The sequence below is a fragment of the Pocillopora damicornis genome, chromosome 6 (genome assembly GCF_964200805.1).
Source record: "Pocillopora damicornis chromosome 6, jaPocDami1.2, whole genome shotgun sequence".
Classification (NCBI taxonomy): domain Eukaryota; kingdom Metazoa; phylum Cnidaria; class Anthozoa; order Scleractinia; family Pocilloporidae; genus Pocillopora; species Pocillopora damicornis.
Genome location: NC_142675.1, coordinates 23017501 through 23043930, shown reverse-complemented (window position 1 = coordinate 23043930; position 26430 = coordinate 23017501). Strand labels below are relative to the sequence as shown.

At 38.0% G+C, this 26430-nt stretch overlaps 5 protein-coding genes across 7 annotated transcripts in view; 4 read left to right on the top strand and 1 right to left on the bottom strand.

The window, feature by feature from the left end:
* The first annotated feature begins 2 nt into the window (after positions 1–2).
* On the top strand, positions 3–7857 carry LOC113682036 (uncharacterized). Of its 2 annotated transcripts, none has more exons than XM_027199186.2 (13): positions 3–191; positions 454–560; positions 978–1084; positions 1630–1725; positions 2554–2649; positions 2918–3003; positions 3399–3449; positions 4222–4313; positions 4796–4871; positions 5409–5471; positions 5563–6054; positions 6517–6607; positions 7370–7857. In XM_027199186.2, exons 1-13 carry the CDS (start codon positions 117–119, stop codon positions 7663–7665), a joined length of 1728 nt encoding a protein of 575 aa, XP_027054987.2. In that variant the 5' UTR covers positions 3–116; the 3' UTR covers positions 7666–7857. The 2 variants fall into 2 exon arrangements, with proteins under 2 accessions (XP_027054987.2, XP_027054988.2); XM_027199187.2 differs by having other exon boundaries at positions 5–191; positions 4799–4871.
* On the top strand, positions 7809–12804 carry LOC113682037 (deacylase AADAC-like). Of its 2 annotated transcripts, XM_089208546.1 has the most exons (6): positions 7809–7926; positions 8381–8596; positions 8994–9225; positions 9764–9827; positions 10736–10934; positions 11698–12804. In XM_089208546.1, exons 2-6 carry the CDS (start codon positions 8453–8455, stop codon positions 12232–12234), a joined length of 1176 nt encoding a protein of 391 aa, XP_089064672.1. In that variant the 5' UTR covers positions 7809–7926; positions 8381–8452; the 3' UTR covers positions 12235–12804. The 2 variants fall into 2 exon arrangements, with proteins under 2 accessions (XP_089064672.1, XP_027054989.2); XM_027199188.2 differs by lacking the exon at positions 7809–7926 and having other exon boundaries at positions 8255–8596.
* A 1834-nt stretch (positions 12805–14638) lies between these two features.
* LOC113682045 (deacylase AADAC) lies at positions 14639–18536 on the top strand. Its single transcript, XM_089208545.1, has 5 exons — positions 14639–14910; positions 15296–15533; positions 16372–16435; positions 16675–16873; positions 17112–18536. Exons 1-5 carry the CDS (start codon positions 14752–14754, stop codon positions 17646–17648), a joined length of 1197 nt encoding a protein of 398 aa, XP_089064671.1. The 5' UTR covers positions 14639–14751; the 3' UTR covers positions 17649–18536.
* Positions 18537–18619: 83 nt separating this feature from the next.
* LOC113682060 (deacylase AADAC) lies at positions 18620–24520 on the bottom strand. The gene is made up of 5 exons (XM_027199209.2): positions 24299–24520; positions 22622–22886; positions 21524–21587; positions 20593–20809; positions 18620–19691 (listed from the first exon to the last, which is right to left on the bottom strand). Exons 1-5 carry the CDS (start codon positions 24464–24466, stop codon positions 19143–19145), a joined length of 1263 nt encoding a protein of 420 aa, XP_027055010.2. The 5' UTR covers positions 24467–24520; the 3' UTR covers positions 18620–19142.
* A 990-nt stretch (positions 24521–25510) lies between these two features.
* The window catches only part of LOC149044520 (uncharacterized), a 28597-nt gene continuing 27677 nt past the window's right edge, over positions 25511–26430 (top strand). The window contains exon 1 of the mRNA XM_089208569.1: positions 25511–25640. The gene's annotated coding sequence lies outside the window, so the exon portion shown is untranslated. The remainder of the gene's footprint in view (positions 25641–26430) is intronic.

Here is a 26430-nt window from a genome sequence, read left to right as displayed (position 1 = left end):
TCATGTTTGCAAAATTGAGTTTTACCCTAAACGCAAGGCATTGAGCACCGTTCAAAACAAAGATGGCAGCGGACCGGATGATGAAGCAGCACTGAATTCTAACGTTTGTGTGAAAAATGGGAAAAAGTGAAGTCGAAAAAGCACCTAGTGCACCCAAAACCAAGAGAGAAAAAATATATTCCCCTACTAAGGTACTGTAGTAGAAATACTTTCAATGCAGTTTAATGTCATGTCCCAAATGAAAACATTTGCCAATTTTACATCTCAAGACTTAGATTTCTGCCTTGCCTTTTTCTAAGCTGCATGAAATGTTCCATTATGCACGCCTGTTGCTTTTTTAAATATCTCAAAGCTAAAATATTGCTCGCAAAAGCCAAACACCACTGTTCAAGTGATAATCTCTTGCCTTGCCTTGATCTACGTACAAAATAGTACTGAAAAACCTTTTTTCAGGTTATAATCCGTCGTCTCCCTCCATCGTTTACCGAAGAGCAATTGAAAGAAGAACTTGGAGAGTTTCCTGAATATGACTTTTTCTATTTTGTTGGCAGTAGCATGAGGTAAGCTGATCTTAATTTGGTTAATACGGTACTGGTAGGGGAAAGACATCACTATCAGTTAAGAGGCTTAAGATAGACTCTAGAGCATAAAATGTATCTCGGCTTCCACAACATTAAGTCGCTTGTAGTATTCCTACTTCTCCTAGGTGGAATTCAGTTGTAATCCGGCTTATCCCAACCCAGCAGTTTATAAAGTGAGCTTCTTCAGAAATGCTACTACTAACAAACTTTCCCTTGAAACTTGGAACCTTATGCCTCTAAGCCAGAGCTTCAATTTTTTGACAATCCCCCTCGTAATATTTTATTTCCTTCTCTCCCCTTTTCCTATGGAAAAAATATCTTATTTACAATAGGGGACAACGTCTTTTCTGTTTTGTGTCAATTTTAATAATTGTTTTCTTTACTTTCTGTTTACAGCTTTGGTCCTGTTTCTTTCTCAAGAGCATACATCAACTTTAAAAATAGAGATGATATAATCAAGTTTAGAGATCAATTTGATGGGTACTGCTTTGTGGACAGCAGAGGTATGCTTAAGAATAGTATCTTGGTGGTTTTTAAAATTATTATTTTGACTGGCATTGATAAATAACTGAAAAAGCAGTCAGTCAACATCCTTTAACCTATCATACCGTTTCAGTGTGTCAAGCTCTCTGTTACACTAGCCTGTTAAAAAAAACCTTGTGGTTGTTCTGTAAGTCTTTCTCTCAGTCTTTCTGTTGTTATTTCTTTCTTCTGTGGATCAGTCTTTTAACTATCTTCTTTCCCATGTGTTTCTGAGACTGTGGCTTAGTTAGTCACACTTTCAATCACTTCATCAGGCAGTCATTCAAGTTCCACAAACAATCCGTCATGCACTCATGAGTTTCTCTGTCAGTGAGATAAGTCACTCAGGCTGCCTGTCATGCATTCCTAAACTGAAAAAAATTTAGGTGAAAACATTTTTTTTTTGTTTTTTTAGTTCTTGATGCTCATGCTCAAATCCCTATTTTTGAACAGTTGTTCCAATAGGCATTAAGTATCAAGAGGCTTTTTTTCTATTGATGCCACTATTCTTTTTCTCTAACATCAGGTGTAGAATATCCTGCTGTTGTGGAATATGCTCCTTACCAAGCTGTACCTAAAAAGAAAGTCAAAAAAGATCCAAAGATTGGAACTATTTTGGAAGGTGTGTACAAGATTTTTTAATTTCCCTTTGAGATACTAGGCATACATTACTGATCTCTTCACAAAATACAGTGCAATCTGGTGGGAAAGTCATTATCAATTTTGCTAGCTAAGAAGGTCAGGATATGTATTTGTCAATGTCTCTGAATTATCCTGCAAGTGAGATAGCCACAGACAATCTCAAATGCTACACCCTCTACACCCTAACATCAGTATGCATATTCTCCATACTTTTTTGCATACAATTCTGAAGGTGCTGGCAAAGAGAATTTGTTTAACAATTGGGAGCTTGTTAAGTGGGTGATCATTCCCTCTTTTCTCATAAACATAATGTTTGATCCAGGGGTGATATTGTCAGGAGAAATTAGATGCTAGTCAGTCTTTGACTATGAGATCATGTTTTAATAGACCAGGCCCCTGTTGTTTAAAGGACAAATAATGCTATCCACTGGATGAATGTCTATGCAGTAGATAATGCAGTACATTTTGCCATCACTTTTGCACTGGATAGCAATTTATCTGTTGGATTGCATTATCTGCCCTTTATACAACTTGGCCCAGAAGGAAATGGCATTGGGTAAGGCTAGGACAAGGCTAGGACAAAGGTAACATTTGAAAAGAAGCTGTGTTTTGGACACCAGATGGGTAAAGGAAAGGTTTAGGACCCAAATTTCGTTGAGATGGAGCATTAGAAAAGAGCTAGTATGGCACAAGAGCAGTCCAAAGTTGGAGTACTTCGGAGGCATTATGCATGGCTATAAGATGCTAAAATGACAGATGATTTTGATGATTTTATTTAATTTCCTTTCATTTTTTATATCATCATCAGATCCTGACTACAAGACTTTCCTGGAATCACTGAACAAAGATGAGGAGCCTCCCCCAAGTGTTGAGGCTCATTTAGAGGAGATTGAAGCTAAGAAATGTAATAACAGTGTTTTATTTGTCATCGTAAATGAAGAATTTAGAGAATGAACAAATTGTATGTATGTGAAGTTCTACTTATTACAAGATTCATCATATACATAGAACTTTTATCAACATCTTTAAGGAAGAATTTAGGGATTTAATAGTTTGTATGTATGTGGGTTTCACCAAGTACTCAATTCATTACCTACTTGTACTTGTCATCTTGAAAATGGAAATTTGGGATTAATTAAGTTACATAAATGTGGAATCTCTCTTATCACTAGCTTCATCCAGTGCAGCAAAAAAGAGCACTCCACTACTGGAGTACTTGAAGATGAAGAGAAGTCCTCGTGGAAGGCCTTTGTCATCTGTAAGTACAATGAAATGTGCAAGAAAATTAAGACAAGCTTGCAAGCTCATGTATCTAAGAGCTTGTACACCAGGCTGTACAGTAAATCCCCAACCCTCTACCCTAAGTGACAAGTTTCTACCTGACAGGCTCCCACTCTCTAATGCGTCTCCATCCCTCCCTCTCCTTTCAAACAAAGTCTATGAATTGGACTTGGTTATGTGTCAGGGAAAGAAACACTGGTGCTTGAAGCTTGTATTCAGTGTTTTCCAGAAGACCCGGCGGCTGGATTCTTCCCCGGCTACTCGTACCTGAAATTCTGAATGCTTGACAGAGAACCCTCCCTACTTCTTTCTACTTTATATATGGTCTATTTTAAATCTTATGATCTCCTTTACCTTTTCTTCTGATCACAGCGGAATATTTCTGACAAGAAGAGAAGGCCCGACCGAGAGGAACTACCGAAGGTAACATTTCATTGTCGTTGTCTTGTTTTGTCTTGCGTTAGCTATTGTATTAGATGTCATGTGTTGTTAAGTTTACGTGCTTGTGAGATAAGCTGTATGACGTGGTTTTCTATAACTAGGAAAGGAAATGATGGAAGGAAGAGTTTGACCATCTGCACTTAGTTGGTGTTCGGTAAACTAACAACCCAAGTGAGGTTCTAAAAATGGTTACAATTCCCACAAATCTTCCCTCGTTGTTTGTTTCAACTATCAATACCTACAGAATTGGAGTTGTATCATTTCGTTTGTGGTTCCATCGGCAATCTCGTCCTGTCTCGCATAAATGTTCTGCATTATCCTTCTCCTATCCCCATCCTGAACAGTATTAGAGCGTCCTTTGGCCTTCCTATCTTGGTTAGCAGCTTAGTTATCTCCCGCCATACAGTCCCTTCCCGTAGCATTGTCCTGTCCTGCACTATAATTATTTTAACTGAAGCACCATACAGTCTTCCCATGCGAGACACGCAGAACACATGTCGCGTGTCTCGATCATCGCGTTTCGCCATGTTTGTCTCCGCTCGCCTTAGATACTGCGCCTGTCCAGCGGGTGAAAGTAAGTCTAATTATCAGTGCAAATCCTATTCGGAAAGTAGACAATTTGCTCTCACGCTGTTGCCCTCCTTCTGCAATTGCGACGCGCTGTGCATACATTAGTAGCACTGGTTAACAGATTTGTCATAAAATTACTGTTGCTTCTGTTCTGTTTACTCGCGTATTTTATTATTTTAACCAGTCGCCGAAGAAATCGTCGAATTTGTCTTCCAGCAAAGATTCTGGTGGTAAAAGTGGCAGCCATCCGCCAAAGGAGGAAAAGCCTAAAGACGAGTATGACAATTAAACTTAATTTTTATGAAAAAAGAAAGCAGTACTGAAATAGTAGCACACGCAGAGACCGAATGGTTAGCGCGCGGAACTCTGGGTAGGGAGGTGCAGGTCACTATGTTCTTGAGAAGAGCAGGAAACTAAAAATAAAAGATAATCATCAGTGGTATCAGGGCTTCTTGGCTAAACAGCAGACTTTTCCCCCCAATTTATTCATACCGGAGAGTATTTAAGTATTTTACCGTTTATTTATCCAGCACTTGGCTGGCTTTTCTTGTTATCCTTATTAGGTGCGATTAAAAATTAAAAACAAAAACAAAAACAGTAGTGTGCAAAGAGTTTTACACTAGTTTACAAAGTTTTCCGGTGTCGTCTTTTATTTTAATGGCTGTTACTTATCGACAGAATTCTTATCCATGAGATGATATTGTCTCAAGTGAAACTTTTCAAAATCACCAGTTTGATTTTTCCAATGTTTTATCCAGCAGGAAAGATGCAAATGCCAAAGAAGGAACTCGAAAAAAAGATGAGCAGGATAGAAAAGGCAGCAAAGACACAAAGGTAATGACAGTGCTCGTTAAAAGCACAGAGTCTTCATACTGAAAATTATAAAACGAGTATAAATTTTGTCTAGGGTGTCCTTGGTTTGACTAGGGGTCTCCATCGTCTAACTTGTACCAAGTCTTCTGTGAGACAAGCTTCCGTTGATGGATTGGAAGGGAAAAAAAGAGGCTTTCCTTTCTATTCCGCCTCCCATTCATCCCCTTCATAACTCATCTTTTTCTCTCTCGCGCGCGCGCGCTTCCAGGTACAGTTAAGAGACTTGTTAGCTACAATGTGCCTAACCGGGTCTTAGAAAGTAAATGAAAGCAATCGCCGAAAACCTCCCTCAAATTGCCTCACTGATGAAAGGAAGATGGAGGTCGGGGGGGGGGGGGGGGGAAGGGAAGACGAAGACGGGGTCGCGTTAAGCACCGCTAAAACCTGTGAGCGGGCTATCGTTAGGAGATAATACTGAGTGCATGTTTTTAAATGTGAGTACTTGACTGCCTGATATTTTCATTACACCAAAGGTTTGCTGTTTTTGTTTTGAAACAGGCATCATTGTCTTCCAAAGAGAAGTCTGATTCAAAATCTCCTGCGAAAGGAAAAGAGGAAAAGGTTGGTTGCATCTGAGATTCTTTTTCTCGTTTATCTTGTAAAAAAGTTACATGTCATATGTGAATTCCGTAATTTTTATTGATTTCCTCAGGGTCGACCTGAATCAGGAAGATTCGGAAGGAGGTCCGACAGCCGACGCTCCGACGAAAGACGACCAGAAGACAGACGAAATAGCAATCGTAGAGACCGAAGAGATACTGGTGATAGTTCCGGAGGCGATCGAGTACGTGACGATCGCTCCCGAAAAGAAAGCGGGAGTGACGGAAGCGGGCGACGCGATCGAAGACCAGAGAGTCGACGGGATTCGCGGCCAGCGCGAGAACCCGAAGATAAGCCGAAAGGAAGAGAGCCCTTACCTAAAGCAAGCGATGCTGATAAGGGCGGGAAAAGTGGTGGGGAGAAAGAGAAGGAACAGATAAAAACCACATCAAAGGCAAATGAAACGGAGAAAAACAGAAAGGAGGAAGACAGCTCAGTAGCTGGTGATGCAAAACCCTCCAGAGAAGAAGAGAAGGGAGCGGCCAAAGACGAGAAAGTACGAAGCGAAGACGAGACGAGTAGGCAAAGACGATTACGAAACAAGGTAAATAAGCGTCAACTAGTAGACTGGCAATTCGATTTTCAGTTTTCAGATTGTTAAATCACATTTAAGTTTGCTTTGCATGGCCACACGTTTTCCCGCCCATAAATTTTGTTTAGGTCGTCATCTGCTATCTTTTTGTTCGTCACCCCGCGCATGACTCTTCAATACACACTTTGCACGAACAACGTCAGTAATTTCTTTGGAGGAGGCCAGTGCTAGGACGGTTCTCTGTGAGATGTCATTCCAAGTCTGTTAACTTGAGCTCTGTTATTCGGCCAAGATATAGAAAATCAAGATTGAGTTACCACCAGTGAAGAATCTGTTCCTGACATGCTGCCACTAAAAAATATGATTAACTCTGTGCAGTAGGATTCTTGGCTGTCAAAAAATGTTGTATTTGTAATTTTCTTCTTTTTTTTATTTCTGTTCACGAGCGACAAGTTTATGTCTGTTTTATCTTAGGATCGTCCTGATCGAGCCATTTATCAGCCAAGATCAGCTTCACGAGGAGCAGGCTCTAAAAGTGACGCTTCTAAAGGAACTGAATCATCAGGTTGGTAAATATCAGAAGTTTTTCACCTGCTGCGCTTCCTTTCTCCTTCGTAGTCTTTCTTTGGGATGTCACGCATTACAGTCCCCCAACAGATGACTATTTTGAATAGAGCGCTCTAACGAAAAGTTGCAACAAGAGGAGATTATTTTTCCTCAAGATAGTGTAAAAAAAGACGAGTATTAAATTTTGGAACGCAGAAAGGGAAAAATAGCATTAAGTAATTGTGTCCTAGACCTGGAGTAATGATGATCAGACAGAGACATGAATAATTATCAATGATTATTTAACACAAGTGTTCCTTCAGAATTCATCAGGAAACGAGGTAATTTTTCTTAAAGAATGATCTGTTAGCATTACTTCCTAGACTTGAGTGGTAAAGATTTGCTTTCGTCATGCAAAATTTGCACATTTCAATGTTTACGGATGAGATAGAAAAGCTTATTCCGGTAACCACGGCATGAGGCGACTAGGAGTATCACTAATCCACCCTGGATGGGATTCTAGTCCATCGTAAGGTTAACACCCCCCCCCCCCCTTCCAGCATTTGATCAGTCTTTCCTGACAATTCAACGGTACCCATATGTACTCCTGGGTAAAGAGAGGCGTTGAAAGAGAGAAGTGATTTTCAGAACACAGCACATTGATCCAGCTAGGTCTCGAACCAGGACTTCTCAGTCCGATTTTTTTCCCTCGACTTTCCATGTAATTCATAACTTTGCGAAAGAAATGAAATATCAAAGATTTTCGATTTGTTTCTTTTAGAAAAAGAGAGAGGCAAGGACTCCAGGACCAAGGAGAAGAATCGTGAAGCAGAACGTGAAACTAGAAAGAACCGTGATGATAAACCGCGCGATCGATATCGTGACGATCGAAGAGAGCGTGACAGAGATCGACGAAGCGATCGTGATAGAGATCGTGAACGTGATCGTCCGCGAGAAAAGGCGCGTGAGCGTGACCAGGACCAAACTGAATTCACGAAAGAAGAACGAGACGAGCGGAAAAAAGCTGAAGCCAACGAAAGCGTCTCCGACGAAACTAAGACAACAACTTGTGAATGAAAAACCATCAATCCTTGTTTTTAATCTTGACGCCAAGTACTAGTAACAAAGACTCCGAAAAAATGAATACTTGATAATGCCACTTTAAAATTGCATGTTTAGACACTTTTTTGCAACCGTTACGTCAGCAGTTATGTACATTTAAAAATATAAATCTAATTATTGACGACATAAAAAAACAATTTTTCTTGCTTATTGTTTAGGAGTTTAACTTTTAAACAGAGCCAGCGTACAACAGTGACTTACAATTCCATGAAACTGGTGAGTTTCTCGCCGTAGTAAAACTGTGCGCGCGCTACTTACGGGTGAAAATTGTATATTACAAGGGAATTACTCTAGTTTGAGTTTACGATATACTGCACAGCAATATTGATATCAGTATTCACAGCAGTGCGTTTGTTTTGTACTTCACGGAAACACGTAACATTTTCGGCAAACAGTTCTAATCAAGAAAAACTTGCGGATATATGATTTAAAGAATACTAGTTATATTTCTGGTACCTTCAAGTTTTGTAGTCATCAGCTCAGAAGTCCCGTCCCCACTCTGCCCCGTCCACCCTTTGGATCCTACAACAACCATAATCCTTGCTATATTTAGCAAACAACACCCCCATTCCCCACTACAATACATTTCGGCAGCTGTCAAACCGGACTACTCGAAAACCGTGAATAATTGATTAACGAAACTAAGTGCCGATTGTGTTTTTGACAATAGGATCACGTGATCTAACTTTCTTGGAAAGCGCCTAGCGGTGGGAAAGTCTTACTGTGACATTTAAGGAGGAACATGGCTTACTTTTTTTCGATTTTCGTTAAAATTTTTGGTATCGTGGCCTGGTTTCTCAGCCGGGATATTCCTAAGAGATTGCCGGACGATCAGCTAACGAGTCTACAAGTGAGCGGTGTTAGTATGGATATCCTGCGCTTCCTGGTAAGGACACTTGCAGCTGTCGATTAGCTTGTCGTTGATATTATTTTCAGTGAATGGACTAGGTCGGTAGAATGGCCTCGTCGATTCACAAAAAGTCTAGTTGGACTTCAGCTTTTACACGCTGACACATAAAGTATAAATAAAGCGATCACAGCCACATTAGAATTCATTGAGTGTTTATCATAAATTGCGAAACTTTTAAACGGAGAAGGATGGTCGATATCTATATTGTTAAACTACTTTTGAGTTGCGATCTATGACCTAAAAAATCCTCCAATTTTAAACAGAGAGCAAAAACGGACCAAGCAACTGAGAAATCATTTGGCCCGCTTCCGCCCCTAAGCTTTGAAAGCGTCGCTCTTGATCAAAAAGTTTATTTTTAATTATTTATTTCTAGGGGTATACGGCTTCTTTATTTGGGAAAGGGGAGTCGATCGAATATGTTAATTGGGGACTTCAGTGGTTATCATGGATGCACCCTAAGGATGAAGAATCAGAAAAATTATTGGAAATTTGGAATGAAAAGATAGCCAACATCCCTGTACGTTTTTATAAACCAAAAACCCTTGGCAAAAAAACTACTGGTGTGGTTTATTTTCATGGCGGTGGATTTACTATTGGAAGTGTTGGTAGGTCATGATATCAACCCTTTAATTCCTAGAAGTGATCAAATAACATGTAACTTTTCCTAGTAATATCCATACATTATTCAGCAAACAGGTAACGAGAATACCCAGACTTATCAGGTAGAAATGGTTATCTTGATCTAACACTAAGTTCCTATAAATTATATGAAGGAAATGTGTAGCAGCTAGAGGGGAGAATTAACACTGATCAGATCTTGGGAGTTAGAGGGTTGATTGGGTAATTTTTCAGTGCCTGCTGGTAACATCAGGAAACAAATTTTTGAATTGGAAAGGACAAAGAGAAGGGGAAATGGAAGCCTGGAAAAATTGAGAATGAGAGGTGAAAGAGAGGTACTAGGCCTAGACACAACATATTACAATAAACATAAATGATTAATTTAGTAACATGATGGCTCCTTTAAATCCTTTCTGTGGGCACCACATTTCCAACAAAATTAAGCCTTGAAACATGCCCTTTTCATCTTCTCAAAAATTTGCATCAGTTCTTCGTATTAATTGTTATAATGAATTATTGTTTCAGATCAGTTTCATCTATTCACCCTGCTGTTAGCTAAAGAAGCAAATGTTGTGCTGGTTTCTGTTGAGTAAGTGTTCCACCCACTGAGTCTGGATTTCTACTGATGCATGGTTTTACAACATGATCTACTGAACCTTACAGTGGGCTCAGATTTCTTTCTGTCACCTGTCACAAAGGTTTCTAACATCTTTCTTTATTTGACCACAGAGCTCATACCATCTTTCTTGCCTAGAATCTTGATCCACACAAGATACTTTTGATAAGCTGATCCTAGCTACATATGCTTTGGAAAGCAGCTTGGTGGATATGCAGGACCTGAAAACCAAAAACTTCTCCTAGTTAACTCTCCCACCCCTGGATCTTTTTATTAATTCTCCTTACTGTTTGCCATACAATTTTAATGATGTTTGTTTGGAGAATTTGGTATTAGATCAACCAATAATTCTCTAGTTGATAATTTTTTGCAATTCTCATTACTTATCTTCTTGATATTGTATTGATATTGTTAGGAGAAATCTTTCTTGGTCACTCTATAGAGTTAAAAGGGTTATATGAGCTTAATTGATAAAGCATTCGGAATAACAAAATCAGAACCTTTCAAGACTCAATACCTTACACCTTTGAGAATGAAAAAATTATATTTTGTTCTTTATCAGCTTTATCCCTATGCTTTTAATAAGTGTTTAATATTTCTCCATCACGCACACAAGTATTTTTGGTATAATAATTTCTTTGGATGCAAAAGAGCAAATAAATACATTAAATTGAGAACCTAAAAATTAACAAAAATCAGTATACTTGGTGGAATTGCAAAAAATGACCAAAACTTGGTTTGTTTTTGTATTTCTTGTGTTCTATTCATTTGATAATAAAAACTACTCCTAATTCTAGCTCCTTTGCTCACAATGACAGGATAAATTCAAGATAATAAGACTTACAACTTATCACTACTCTGTATGTCTCTAAACTTTGTAGATACAGATTAGCACCCAAACACACTTTCCCTGCCCAGTTCCATGACAGTTATGCTGTTGTTAACACCCTGCTGGCCACTGGAGCGAAATATGGTATTGATACAAACCGTATTATTGTTGCTGGAGACAGTGCTGGTGGTAATCTAGCAGCTGCAGTTGCTCTCAAGCTTCGAGATGAGGACAAACATCTGGCAGCTGAGGTAATGTTACCTTGATCTACCAACCAGCCTTCGTAAGACCCTATTGATTTCTTTTGTAAAGGAAAGTTACCCCTAAATACCTCTATTACCTAGGTTATCATGGCAATCACAAGGTCACTATGGTAACAAATCTTTCATGCAAAGCCAGCTACTTAACTGATCTCAGCTCATCATTGTCTGGCCTATTGCCATTTGAGTGATGAAACACCTTGCATGCTTGATTCAATGCAAACTTTATCCTTTGCAAGTCAGAGCCAGTTCTTTAGGAATTTTTCTTCAGTTGATGCTTTATTTCCCTTCACATACTGTTGTTAAATGAAGTATTTTAAGTTTACAGAACAACGTATTTGTGAAATGATTACATATGAGTTGCTATAATTGTTGGTTACATCTCAAAGGTTGGCTTTATTCGGGACCATGCAGTTGTTAATTATTGCCTGAGGATGGAGGATTTTAGGGGGGAACAGAGGAGATCAGTTGTCACAAAATCGATTTCCAATGAGATGGGGGGGAGGGGGGTCATGGGGGGTCATAAGAATATTACAGTGCCTTATAGGGGGATCAGGTAAATTTTATCCTGACATGATCAAATTCTTTTGATCCCCCTCCCCTCACTCCTAAGGCAAAAATGATTACTTGGTTTCAAGTGGTCTTAGTATTTTCTTGTGGGAAACATACATTTTTTAAATTATAGATCTCAACTAGAAACTAAATGTCAAAGATTGGGTGATTATTTTTAACTTTTCTTCTGTTTTGATTGCAGATTCTCATCTACCCTGCACTTCAGTTCATGGACTTTTCACTTCCCTCGTATCAAAACCATGGCTCTCGACTCTTGTCATTGGAACAATTGGCAGGTTACTGGTCATATTACATGACAGGATCAGCTGACACGGTCTCATCCTTTTTGGCGAACAATCATTCCAGGCATCTTCGCAACACAAAGTACTCCTCTTACATTGGGGTTGGTGAAAAGGGACAACAAAATCAACAGAAGAAGCCATTACGTGGAATTCCAGTAATTGTTTTAGATAGTCTGGTGGACTATAGAGCATCACCTTTAATGGCAAATAGTTTAAAGGGGCTTCCCAAGACGTTAATCATTACATGTGAATTTGACATCTTAAAGGATGATGGCCTGTTGTACAGGGCTCGTTTGTTGGATGCTGGTGTCAAAGTGACCCATTTAAACTACATGAGCTACCATGCCTTTTTGGCAATTCAAGCATCACCTTACTTTGTAGCTGAGGAGTTTAATCAGGCATTGAGAGATATAGTTGACTTTGTGAAAGGAGTGTAAAAAAGTCTAAAAATATGCATAAATTTGATTAGCAAAACATTTAAGGCATTTTTGAAGAAGACTTTGGTTATGAGAAATGGTTGTTGTAAATGTACGCTTCTAAAAATCTCCGGACTGCTTAGTTATGCTGACATACGTGCCATAGAACTTTCAAGAACATTTCATCACGTCACGCAGTCATTACGTAATAGTACTTAAATAGTTCTTTTGTAAGCCTCTGGAATGTTCCAGAACACTTTGTGAATGTATATAAAGACTCAGTTAGGTAGTAGTAGTAGTAGTATTTGTTGTTGTTGTCAGGGGTGACCAACTGTTTAGAAAGCTATGAGAGAGAGTAACAGTAGGAGATTGCTAATTTCAAGAAACGTTGTGGGAAACCTTGAGTTCGGCTCAGGGGTGAGCTAAGATATTGACTGTAGTGGGCTTAAGTAAGTTTATCGAGCATAAGTACTGTACTGCCTTCAGTAGTCGCTTGTTATTAAGAATATCAAACACTTGTTTATTGAAGTTGTTAAGTTTGTAGGATTGTAGTGTTTTTCTGTCTGTTAGATTATATCCATTCGTAACACATTGCATCCTCTTCGTCTTGATTCACATCTTGAACAGGGTATAAAAAAAGTATAAATGTCTAGTTAAGTTTATTTAAGCAAACAATGTTATGAGTTTTTTTTTAAGACATTGCATGATCCTATCAATCTTGATTCATTCGTTCAAGAGAAACATTTTTGACACGTTTTGAAATGTTGAACTTCCGCACAAGAGTAACCCTGGACTAGACTAACTCTCAGGGTCTTAAAATACTAAACTGGAGGAGAATGTGCTGATTTTGCTCTGACATCTGCAAATGGTTAGACATTCTAGTCTTCTCGGATAAGGACGAAAACTGATGATCGGAGATAGTAAAAGAAGACGCTAAAGAACCCACACACTTCTTTCAAAGAGTAGGAAGCCCAGCTCCCAGAGTTGTGATCTGGCCTTGTATTCCGAAAAAAAACTTCTAAACTGGGGCACCTGTCAAAATTCCTTTCAAGTATTGTGGACTGCTCAATGCAGTCTGGCCAAAGTCCCTTGCAAAGTATTGTTAAAAGCGTAATAGAGCATATTCACTTATATAGCGAAATTTTCATTTTATGGAAAATGCGCGAAAGAAATGCATCATTGTTTTATTCATTCCATGTTTGTTTATCAGCCTGACTGAGTGGCGCTAAAAGCAAGTGACGTTCAGCAGCCGATTGGCGAGTCAAACACGTGAAAAAAATATCGTAATTTTTCAGAACGTGAGTTGTTATGGCTTTTCTCAAGGCTGGAAATCCTTGTATAACACCGTAGATTATATAAAAATGCTACTAAACGATGACAAAACAGAAGTTCTGATGATTGGCTTTAAGTAGCAACTGGCAATCGACATAATTACAACTGGATAATCTGACTTACTACCTAAGTCTGCCATCAATGGTAAAGAACCTGGGTGTGTTGTTTGAATCCACTTTATCGATGAACACACATGTTAATAAAATATGCTTAACGGCTTTTAATTATTTGTATGATCTAGGAAGAATTAGGACATATTTATCAAGAGAGTCCACCGAGACAGTTATTCGTGAGTTTGTATTGTCATGTCCATTATTGCCAGCTTATCAGTGAGACAGGGTAATTTAGATTTATCAACTGAGTTGATAACCTAGACTTTCACTCAACAAAACGAGCACTGTGATTGGTTGATGTTTGGTCATGGGCCCCTGATCAAATACAATTGTATCCCGACCGGGCTACAATTGCGCAGTTGTCGCAAGCGCGCCGAATGTAGCAGCATGGTTTTGACATATGATTGTTTGAAGGAAAGTCTAAATATATAACAAAGCACTTAATGTATGGTCTCTCGGGAAACAAGTTAGTTTTGTTTTCCTGAGAGTCCTGATGTTTCCCGAGATGAAGTCGAGGGAAACATCAGGACTCTCCGGAAAACAAAACTAGCTATTTCCATCGGGACCATACCTTTAGTGTATATTGGCCACCGTTTCAACTCGCCTGTTGTACTCTCCCACCGACGTAGCACCGCAATTTCTTGAGAAAGTTACCCCCTTTAACCATTTATCAGTAAGAGAAACTACAAAGAGTCCAGAATGCAGCTGCCAGATTAATATTTCAAAAACTAAGACATTGTCGAACAACTCCTCTTTTATGTAGTCTTGACTGACTGCCATGCATAGAGTTTTAAAAGATGTTACTATTGACGTATACAATTCACGGTTGTGCTCCTGATTACATTGGGGAGCTTATAATCATTGTTATTTTATTATTATTGTCATTACTATTATTATTATTATTATTATTATTATTATTATTATTATTATTATTATTATTAATTGATTCATAAAACACATTGGTACTTGAGTTTGTGCTGTCCTAGTCAAAGGAAGCTTTAGTCGTTGCGTGACAGTAGGATCATATGATCCAGCTCAATACGGAAAAAAAATCTCGCAAAGGGAAAGTGCGCTGTGACATTCAAAGAAGATCATGGCTAACTTTTTCCTTATTTTCAGTCTAACTGTTGGAATCTTTTTTGGCATTATCGTGGCCTGGTACAATAGTCAGGAAATTCCAAAGGGATTGCCCGACGATCAGTTGATGGGTCTACGAGTTTTCGGTACTGGTATGGATATACTCCGCTTTCTGGTAAGGACACTTGCAGCTGTTGATTACTTGTCGTCGATAGAATTATTATTGAATGTTGGATTAGGTCGGTGGAATCACTTCGTCGATTCACAAAAATTTTTGTTGGACGATTCACTTTTCTACGCTGGCACGTACAGTCAAGGTAGAGTAACTAATCATTGCAGCCACATTAGAAATCACATGTTCATCACAAATTGCGAAATTATTTAGTTGACGGAGAAGGATAATCGATCGGGTTGCTATGACTCTATGACTCGGAAAATCCTCCGATTCTAAACAGGGAACTAAGAAATAATTTGGCCCACTTCCACCCCTAAGCTCTAATTGAAAGCGTCGCGCTTGATCTAAAGCTTATTTTGAACTACCGGTATTCTCTTTTTTCAAGGCGTCTACAGCTTCAGATATTGGGATCGGGGAGTCCGCAATGGAAAATACTAATTTGGGACTTCAATGGTTATCATCGATGCTCCCTGAAAGTGACGAATCAGAAAACCTCTTGGAAATCTGGAATGACAAGATAGCCAACATCCCTGTACGTTTTTATAAACCAAAAATTCATGGCAGCAAAAGAACTACTGGTGTGGTTTACTTTCATGGCGGTGGATTTACTCTTGGAAGTGTTGGTAGGTTGTAGAAGCCCTTTAGCTCCAAGAAGTGATAAACTAACAGTTATGTAACTTCCCCCAGAAATATCCATCATTATCCACCAAATTAGACAGGTGATGGGAATACCCATACTTATAAGGTAGAAGCAGTTACCCACATCTAACACCAAGTTCTTGTAAATTATCTAAAAGGAACTGTGTAGCAGCTGGAGGAGAGAATTAACAATCAGATTTTGGGAGTTAACCCTTCAACTCCCAAAATCAAATGATTAATTCTCCCCTCAAGCTGTTACACATTTCCTTGTAAAGTAGTAATGAGAATTTGGTGCTAGATTAGGATAACAACATCTACCTGATAAGTTTGAATATTCTCACTACTTATTTGCTGGATAATGTGAGGATATTATAGGGAGAAGTTTGATGTTGATCACTTCTGGGACTTAAAAGGTTAAAGGGTTGATAAGATAATTTATCAGTACCTGCTGGTAGCATCAGGAAACAAAACTTTGGAATTAGTTTATCAAGGAAGAATTAAAAAGAAAGGGGATTAGAAGCCTGGAAAAATTGGAAATGAAAGGGTGGAAGAGAAGAGAGAAAAAGGATCAAAGAGGGATTACATGTGCAGAAACAGGATTTTGTGAGGGTGGAGGGGGGGAGGCAGACAAGGAACATGGCAATGTTTGGAAGCTGGAGCTCTAGACACAACATATTGCAATAAACTTAAATGAATAATTTAGCAACTTGAAAGCTTCTTTTAATCTCTAATGTGGGTACCTACATGAACCCTGGTTTTTTTATGTTGTTAAAAATTTGCATCAGTTAACAATAATTTTTTTTTTATAAACTATTTCTTCAGATCAGCATCATCCATTTACTCTGCTGTTAGCTAAAGAGGCAAATGTTGTACTGGTGTCTGTTGAGTAAGTATTCTACCAACTAAGTCTGGATTTCTACTGATGTATGGTTGTACAACATGATCTACTAACCTTGAAAGGAAGCTCATGTTTCTTCCTTTCACCTGTAGCAAATTTTGTTGTGCTCTATTCATTTGATAATGAAAATGAATCCTAATTTGAGCTCTTTTTCTTGCAATGACAGGATAAATTCAAGATAATAAGGCTTACAACTTACCACTGCTCCATGTCTCTAAACTTTTCAGATACAGATTAGCACCCAAACACACTTTCCCAACCCAGTTCCATGACTGTTATGTTGTTGTTAACACCTTACTGGCCACTGGAGAAAAATATGATATCGATACAAACCGTATTATTGTTGCTGGAGACAGTGCTGGTGGTAATCTAGCAGCTGCAGTTGCTCTCAAGCTTCGAGATGAGGACAAACACCTGGCAGCTGAGGTAACAGAACCTTTAACCAGCCTTTCAAGACCCTATTGATTTCTCTATGCCAAGAAAGATACCCTAAAATAACTTTTTTGCTTAAGTTATGATGGCAATCACGAAGACACCATGGTAACAAATTTTACTTGTGGTCTTACCAGTGGAAGCATCCATTTCTTACGTTACAGATCTCAACTGGAACTAAGGGTCAATGATTGTGCGATTCTTTTCAACTTTTCTTCTGTTTTGATTGCAGATTCTCATCTACCCTACACTTCAGTTTATGGACTTTTCACTTCCCTCATTTCAAAACCATGACTCTCGACTCTTGTCATTGGAACAATTAGCAGAGTACTGGTCATATTACATGACAGGAACACCTAACATGGTCTCATCCTTTTTAGCAAACAATCACTCCAGGCATCTTCACAACACAAAGTACTCCTCTTACATTGGGGTTGGTGATAAGGGACAGCAAAATAAAAAAAAGAAGCCATTCGATGGAATTCCAGAGGTTGTTTTAAATGGTCTGGTGGACTATAGAGCATCACCTTTAATGGCTAATAGTTTAAAGGGGCTTCCCAAGACATTAATTATCACATGTGAATTTGATATCTTAAAGGATGATGGTCTGTTGTACAGGGCTCGTTTGTTGGATGCCGGTGTCAAAGTGACCCATTTAAACTACATGAGCTACCATCCTTTTTTGGCAGTTCAAGTGTCACCTTATTTTGTAACAGAGGAGTTTAATCAGGCATTGAGAGATATAGTTGACTTTGTGAAAGGGGAGTAAAAAAAGTCAAAGTCCATTTACAAAAAATGTTAGGACATCACACACCATTTGTCTTGATTCACATCTTGAACAAGTATAACAAAGAATAAAAGTCTGCTTAAATTTTTATTGGCAAACAATTCTAGGGAATTGTTTGAGAACAAGAACATTGCTCTATATCCCATAAATCTTGATTCATCCACCCAAGAGAAACCTTATCGACTCTATAAAAAAAAGTTAGACATCCACACAAGAGTAACCATGGACCAGATCAGCACTCAGGGTCTTAAAATAACTTATAAAAACATGCTGCCTTTGCTATAATATCTGCAAATGGTTAGACATTCTAGTCTTCTTGGATAAGGACAAAAACTGATGGCTCCATCTCCTGCATCATCTCAATACAGGTTAGCAGGATGTGTTAACCTTTTAACTCCTAGAGAAAATTAACAAGTAACTTCTCTCTCTTATATCCTTAGCTTATCCAGCAAACTGTTAATGAATCAAACTTAACAAGTAGAAGTTGTTTTCTTCATCTGATACCAAATCTTGCAATTGATTTACAAGGAAATGCATGGAAGCTGGACGGGAAGAATTAACAGTCAGATCTTGAAAGTTAAAGAACTGCAAAAAGAAGGGAATGTAGTTCCCATTCTGGCCTTGTATCCCACAAAAAAAATTCCTAAACTGGGGGTACCTAAAGAAATTTGTGGACTGCCCAATGCAGTCTGGCCAAAGCAAAGTATTGTAAAGTGTATCAGAACATATTCATTTATATGGCATAATCTGCATATTATGGAAAATGGACTATAGAAATGCATCATTGGCTTCACCTTTGTGAATCATGTTTGAGAAGTTAGACTTTCCTTAGGTATGTTTCAGCCAAAATAAATTTTCAAAATATCTGAATCTTTCCTTATTTGTTTACACATTTTTGCAAGCTGTTTCAACTCTTCTTTCGAAAAAAAAAAAAAAAAAAAAGGAAAGTAATTGGAATGACAAAAATATGCACAATTTAATGATCAGCATTGCTCAACAACTACCTAAAATATTTATAGTCACTGGAGTGGCTAGGTAATCATATTTTAAGAATTAAATATCACAAATTTTGACAAATATGTTCACAATAAATATGCACAGATAGTTCACTATCTCCTACAAGTATACATCAATCTTATAGCATTAGTAACTTTGTAAAAATTAGGGAAAAATATACTCAGCAGTGTTAAAGTCATTCAGAACAGAATCTTGTAAAACTATTTACCTCTGGAGAAACTTTTCAGAGTACATACATTTGTGTTTAAAAAAATATCTTAAAAATTATTTTCTAGCATTGGTTAAAATGACAAAGCCCATGTTTTTAAAAAATCCAATGGCTAAGAAAGTGTTACATACAATATATCTACAGGGTACTTGATTATAAACTAAACCTACAACTAAAACCAGGCTTGAACGCCAAGTTTAGGCTTTCCTTGTCTTTGATGGCAATGTTAGAGACTGATATGGTTACTAAAACTAGCTGGATACCATGTCTTTAACATACTGTACTATATCAGCAAATGCCTCATCCCCCTCATCTGTCCTGGCTGGTCCTCCCTCAGCAGCTAATGTCACAAACCCATGAAAAGATTGATAGTTCTTGTGTTGGACTTCAATGTTTGCATCTTGTAATCGTTCTACATAAAGGATGCCTTCGTCTCTTAAAACGTCAAAGTTTGCTGTAATAACAAAAGTAGGAGGTACTCCTCTAAAGTCTTCTGCTATTAAAGGAGATGCTTTAGATTGGGTCAAAGCTTCCAGAACAACAGGTGGTAGTGTTGTTTTCTGTTGTGGAAGCCATGAAATGCCTGGTGTTGACTTTCTTAGAAACCCCATATACTTTGTTCCAAGGAGATGTTGAGAGTGATTCCCAGACAGAAGAATCTCCATGAGGTCTGTGGAGCCATTAAGGTATAGTGAAACAAATTTTACATGCTCTTCTTGAGAGAGTATGTCATTGACTGCATTGGTAGTGTATGATGGCAAGTTGAAGTCAAGGAACTGCAAAGCAGGATAGATGAGAATCTACAAGAAGAAGAAGAAGAGAACTAATGACAAACTTGTTCTATACATTTGATGCTAAGTCCTGAAATCTGACCCAGTACCCAGTGGTGGCAGGCAAGCAGTCTTCAGCACCACTTTAAAAAAAAATGATAATCCTTTATTCACAAAGATCTCTAAAAATATTTACAAAAATTATAAAATCCTTAAAAAAATCAAAAGATAAATTAAAATGTCTAATAAAAATTTAAGAAAAACTAACGGATACACACTTCGTTTAGGTTTACTTCTTGAAATTAAAAAAGGAGATGTCTTTGTCTTTCTTGCGTCCATTATGCTGCCTCCTATTATTGAACACCTCAAATGTCTCAAACTGCTGTATAAAGTTTTAGCCACTCAGTCAAGTATTCAACAGAACCATTAACCCTTTACTTCCAGAAGTGATTAATAAATAACTTCTTGCTAAAATATCCATGTATTATCCAGCAAACAGGTAATGAGAATATTCAAATTTACCAGGTAAGAGTTCTTGTTATCTTGATATACATGTAACACCAAATTCTCCAAACTAATTTACAAGGAAATGTGTAGCAGCTAAAGGGAGAGTTAACAATCAGATCTTGGGAGTTAAAGAATTAATAGGGCAATGATTAATTCCAGTTTCCTGCAAATTGTGTTTTACAGCTTGAGGTATGTGATTATTCACGAAGGTTTAACTGCAGATTTACTTCCATTTCACTCATGTAGAGGTTGCTTGCTTTAGGCACTGTACTGTCATTGCAGCCCTGAGAATAGTGATTGGTTTGAATCTCATTCTTTTTTCAATGATCAGGTTTCATTTTCTCAACTTCTTTACTTGTGCTTCAAATATATGTTTCCTAAGATTATATTCTCACTAATATACCTGTGCTGATTTTATACATACCTGTGCTTTCAAATAATTCTGCCTACAATGCATCTCAGAGACTTTAGCCAGGTAATGAGAAACTGCTGCAGCCAAGTTTCCTCCAGAACTGTCACCAACCAACATGACTCGTGTGACATCAACTCCATGGTCTTTTCCAGTGTTGAGGAGGCCAACAGCTACATTGTAGCAGTCATTAAACTGGATTGGATAAGTGTACTTAGGAGCTTGCCTGTAACTAAAAGGAAGTAAGTATGCTAAGGTTAGTGACCTTTAATGTTACTTTGCTTTCCAATAATAGGCAAGCAATGAGGTTGGTGATTTACAATAAATACCAAATTTGCAATGCTGTCTTTTTTGCAGACCTGTCAGGAAACAGTTTTAAATTGTTTTAAAGCATTAAGAAGATCCCTGTTCTTGTAATCGGAGGATCAATTTGATTGTTTTTGCTTTTAGATGTCTGTTACAGTAAAGAGTGGCAGCAGGATGAAACAAAATCACAAGTTTGGCCGTGAGCCTCAAAGAGAGCACATTATTGAAAGGTGCAGTAGCCCCTAACTTCCACACGTGATTAAAAAGTAACTTCTCCCTACAATTTCGATACATTATCCAGCACTCAGATAATGAAAACAGACAAACTTATCAGCTAGGGACTTTCATCTGGATAAATCACCAACTTCTCTTAATCAATTTTCAAGACTATACAAAGAAGCAAGAAGAGAGAATTTAGACATGACCAGTAGGAGCTTAAGGAAGGTGCAAAACTAATTGTGAAGTGACTGCAAAAATGAGCAGTAGTGTTGCAGTCCTCTTACTTTTTACTTTATTACATATTAGCTGGTACACACTTGACCATTGTAAATTGTTGGAAAACAAAAGAAGCCAAGTACATTTTTTAGTAAATTAGCCAGCAGAGTTTTATCAGCCAGAGAATTATAATAACGTTTCTTACTCCGCACTCACAACAATGACTTGAGCTGACACTGCCAGTCTACGGCAGAAATCGTCATATCCCTCTGAGGAGAAGAAGAACTTAAGCATTAATCATAGGATTATGATTAGAAGCTTATCATGTTCTGCCTGTCTGATTAGTTCTCCACAAGGATGTAGCTAAAGTTTTTAACAGGCGGGAATCTTGCAATGATAGGCGGGTATTTGGGCCGAAGGCCCACTCTAGCATACCTTTGGCACGTTATACCTAGATTTGAAGGTGTAAACAAATGAAATAAATAAATAACAACCTTCTGACAACATTTACAAACATTTTGGAGAAAGAAGTAATACTTCACAGCCGGAAAAATTGCGTTCACAGCCGGGTAATTTTCCCGGCTTCTGGCTATTATCTACATCCCTGTCTCCAGAGGTATTTTTTCTTTTCAGTCTATTGTGAATGTTGTGAACTTCTAGGACATTACAAAAAGCAGCTTTTCATAACAGGAGGGGTATTCATAATGGTGACAGGGATGAGTGGAGTTCAATTCTATCTGTTGTCACACAAGTGGTTTACAAAATTGAACAAATGCAAAGTGGGAGTTCGATTTCTTAATCACAAGTATGATTACAGACATCATCATATGCAGGTCATAATCAGTGACTGAGACTGAGACAGAGACAGACTGAGACAGTCAGGACATTTTTTTCTTAATCAAAAAGGCACCTTTGGCAATCAAGAGGGCATGATTGCTTGATGCTGATTGAACCTTTTTGCTGTTTGCAGCAACAATTACATATATACAAATTAGACAACACAACATCCCGTTACCAATTAATTAAAACTGTGAAAAAAATTTGAGAAAGAATTTAGACATCAGTGATGAAACGACATACATAGACAAGGGGTGTCAACTGTCCTATTAAACTGTTCTATTATGAGCATGAGGTGTACACTGTCCTATTGGTGCTCAAATTGGGCTGTTGATAACCAATTAGGTTCAAGAATGTTGTTATTATAATAGTTTTGATTATAAACATATGTATGTTAGGGAATATTATAGCCTCTGGCAGAGAGCAGCCTTTTCCTCCCTGTCACAATGACATAGATGTAACTTACCCAGGCTTCCTATGGCCCATCCTCCACCATGAAAGTAAATTACTCCTGGTAAAAGAGTTTCTTCATTGGATTTGCTTTCAGGAGACCCCTTAGTTTTGTTCACTGGCTTGTATATCCTTACATGAACACCAAAAATTTCAGTGTCATTTATTTCCAAAACATCAGAGTAACTATTGTTCTTGTACAATCCACTTGCAAATGCTAACACAGTTGCCATGTTGGAGTAATAGTTTTCACCCAGTCCAACAAAAGAGCCAATGTAAGCCTGGAAGAAAATCACTGTCAGTCACCAGTGTACTAATTTGAGCAAGGGTAGTCTGTATAAGTTTTTGCTAAATTCCTTGTTTTACATTATATTGAATGGCTGTTGGACTGAAGAACTATTTGTAAACTTCAATATAACTTATTCTGAGCCCTTTTTAAATTGTTGTTCAGGCTCCTCTACATTGGTATATTAATTCAAGAATTTCACTGTTATATACATCAAGACAATGCCTTCTCGTTGCTATGTTTCCCATTTTTCATCAATCATTCTTAGGAGAAGTATCATCTGAATCATTTCTGGGAGGTATGGCTAATTTGAGGTAATTCTGTCAAAATGATGACTTCAGCTCCAAAGGTTATGAAGAGAGTTACTGTCACAGACAATGTTAACAATCCTTTCAAGACTTCCGACCCTCTTTGCAATCCCCAAATTGGTCTAATTTTGCAAGGATCTAACACTTACACCTTGTTTTAAAGAGAAACATTATTGAGGAGCAATACTATTCTCCTGAAGGCAACATACTCAACTTAAAGATGGATGGTAGGGAGTTGCTAATGTTTAAAGGGAGTTGCATGTTAACAGAGTCAAGATGGTTTTTAAGGTTGTATTACCAAATGGTCATTTTGCTTCAGCCAAGTAGTCATTCTAACCTGGGTAATTTTCAAAAATAGGTGGATTTGATTGATTAATAAAGAGGTACAGAAATTCCCCATCCCACATCTTGCATTGTGGGTAATAATGCTCTTCATCTGGACATGCAAATCATAATCTATACCTCACACCTTAGGGTTGTAGGCTGTGAAGTGGAGCTTAGTATCCATGGGGTTTGAGCAGCAGGATACAACTCTGCTTTAAAAAACCTTCCCTGAGGCCTAATGTTATTGTTTTCATGACAGAATGCATCCTCATTTGAGAACATGTACTAAGAGGCTGTATACATTGTATATGCGCTTGGAGATATAATTTTCGGAATGGAGGAGATCCTAACTGTAAATGAGAGCCCTTATTAGATATTTTCCGAACAAAACAGATCAGGTAAATGAATGTTAAATCGTTTGTCTCACGATTGAGTCAGGTCAGTCAGGCTGTCATTTGTATGTACATGTATTGATCGTGATGTTTCGACTGCTTTACTTCGTCAAGCAACGAGGTCGAAAGTTTTCCTGTCGCTAGAAATTGATCATGGTTTGATGTTATTGGTGTGTTTTGGTGCGCTGTCACTGGTTGATTTGAGATCTGTGTTAAACAGTAAATACTAAGAACATGCGAACTTTTGAGATGTTAAGAAAACTTTTAACACTGAGATCAACAACACACTCAACAAATTCATCACTGTAAGAAGCATTTGGCGAAGCAGTCACTGCACTAACTGAAATTTTTGAGTGATATTCTTGCGATTAAAAGAAACTTACGAGGTCCCTTGCTAACACGAAACTGAATCCAACTAACTTGAACTGCCATGTTGAATTTATCGGAAAATCGTCTGGTAATGCAACGTTGAATAATCTTCGGTATACTCTGTTAGAAACATTTGCCAGTAATACTACGAAAACACAGAGGAACACGACTAAAGTCCGCATATTCCTCGGGTCGCGAATTCCCACGTAGACTCTGTGACCCCCTTCGGCAGTATGATTTTATCGTGTCAGCGGTCGTCTCACTTTAGTAATAATAATCGAGGATCTGCCTGCAGTCAACCAGCGGTATCACAATTGATTACTCTACTCTGATCAGCTGGATTCCGGAGTTGAAACCGTGCTGGATTTTGTTAGAATTTACGTTAAGAAAAGGCGAATTGAACGGCAGATTCAAAGAGGAGTTAAGTACATGGGTAAAAAGGAATGCTTTATTAGACAATTTCAGAACTTTTCCGTGTATAGTTTTTAATACATTAAAAAAGCTGAGCTTCCAAGCTTGCCATATATACTTTGCTGTTAAGATCCGGGATTGGTTCGTCTGTTTAACAGTCTACTGGCCCATTGAAAACTTAGTAGTTGACATCAGTTAAAATTAAGAACTGGTAAGCTTTATTGTCGTAAAAAATATGCAGCTTTTAGAAGCTGGCCAGTAAGGTAGTCTTGGCTTATTGCAGAAGGAAATGTAATGGTTTCATATTAATAATTAGTTATGGTGAAGAGCAGGTCCTTCACAATAACAGTTTGAGTTGGTGAAGGGGGGACTCAAGTGTGTTCGTATGAGCTGGGAAAACTTGGATTTCAAATTACTGCAGGGAGGGGGGAGTTGGACAGAGGGGTCTGAACATCCTGATTCCTATACCCTTATTTAATGGCTCTTGCCTCTGTTTTATTTTCATTGCAAGAGTTTATGCAATTTTGCTAAACATTTTACCCAGTTCCTGCCCCTCTCGCCAGTACACCTCCCATCCCCTATTCTTATGGGTTCCCATCCCCCTGTCCCCCACCACATAACTCTTAGATACTGGGAATTGCTTTTGAAATTAGGAAAGAAAGTGTTTATACACAAACTAGTGACAAATGTGTAATACCCGAAATGCAGTGGTTTTTTTTTTTTTTTTTTTTTTTTTAACAGTACAAGGATATGAATTATTTAGAACCAGACCTTCTAAATTTTATTGTCAACTCTAATTCCATAATATTTTTCACAGGTTAATGCTTCAGCCATTAGTCTTGTAAATGGTTGGTAAATGGTTTATCAATCAGATTGGAACGTACAGGGTAAAAAAAAGGCATTTTATCACCAGCTTCTGGAAATGAGTCTTCAATTTTCTCTTCAGTAAGTTCTTGTTTAGTATTTTATCTTTTGCTTATTTGTGTGCCTTTTGGTTCTTTCTTGTTTTCTTTACAATTACAGTTTCTGAAAATATTGGTTCCATGGTTCTTGTCCAAAAAGATGTTTAATGAACATGACATATCTATTTCATCAGTTTCTCAGCAAATGAGTGCCTAAATCAAGGAACATTTGCTGTGACTGTAACAAAGAAGTACTACTGATCACATTCAGTCGGTCAAATTTTGACTGACTTAATTGATTGGTCTCTTAACAGTACACCTCTTGGGTTCTTTTACTACATATTCTTTGGAAAAATCTGATTTAAATTATATAGCTTACTTTAGAAAATACACTTTCTGACAATTTTTTTCCCTTGAATGTAAATTTCAACAAGCTGAGCCACAACTCCATCACATACTTTAAAAATGAGAAGAAGACTCCCAGATAGGTTGCTATTTGTGTGTATTTTAAGTGTATGATCATGGACAATAAAAGAAAGGATTTTGCAATGCCATGGCAAAGTTCACTCCTAAACAACTAGCATGGAAGAACTGTCCACATCTATTGCAGCCAAGCCAGTCTTCATTGTCATCCATCTGACATACCTTGCAAACAAGGTGTTTTTGTTTTTTTCCGAAAAATCAGTGGCAATGTGCCAGTTTTTCGATAAACGCGGCTATCCTGTTTCTGTCGTTCAAGCGGGCTACCACCGTGCCCAACAAATCGATCGACAGGCAGCACTACAAACGGCCGAGAAGGAGAACACGGATCGCATTCCATTTACTCTTACATT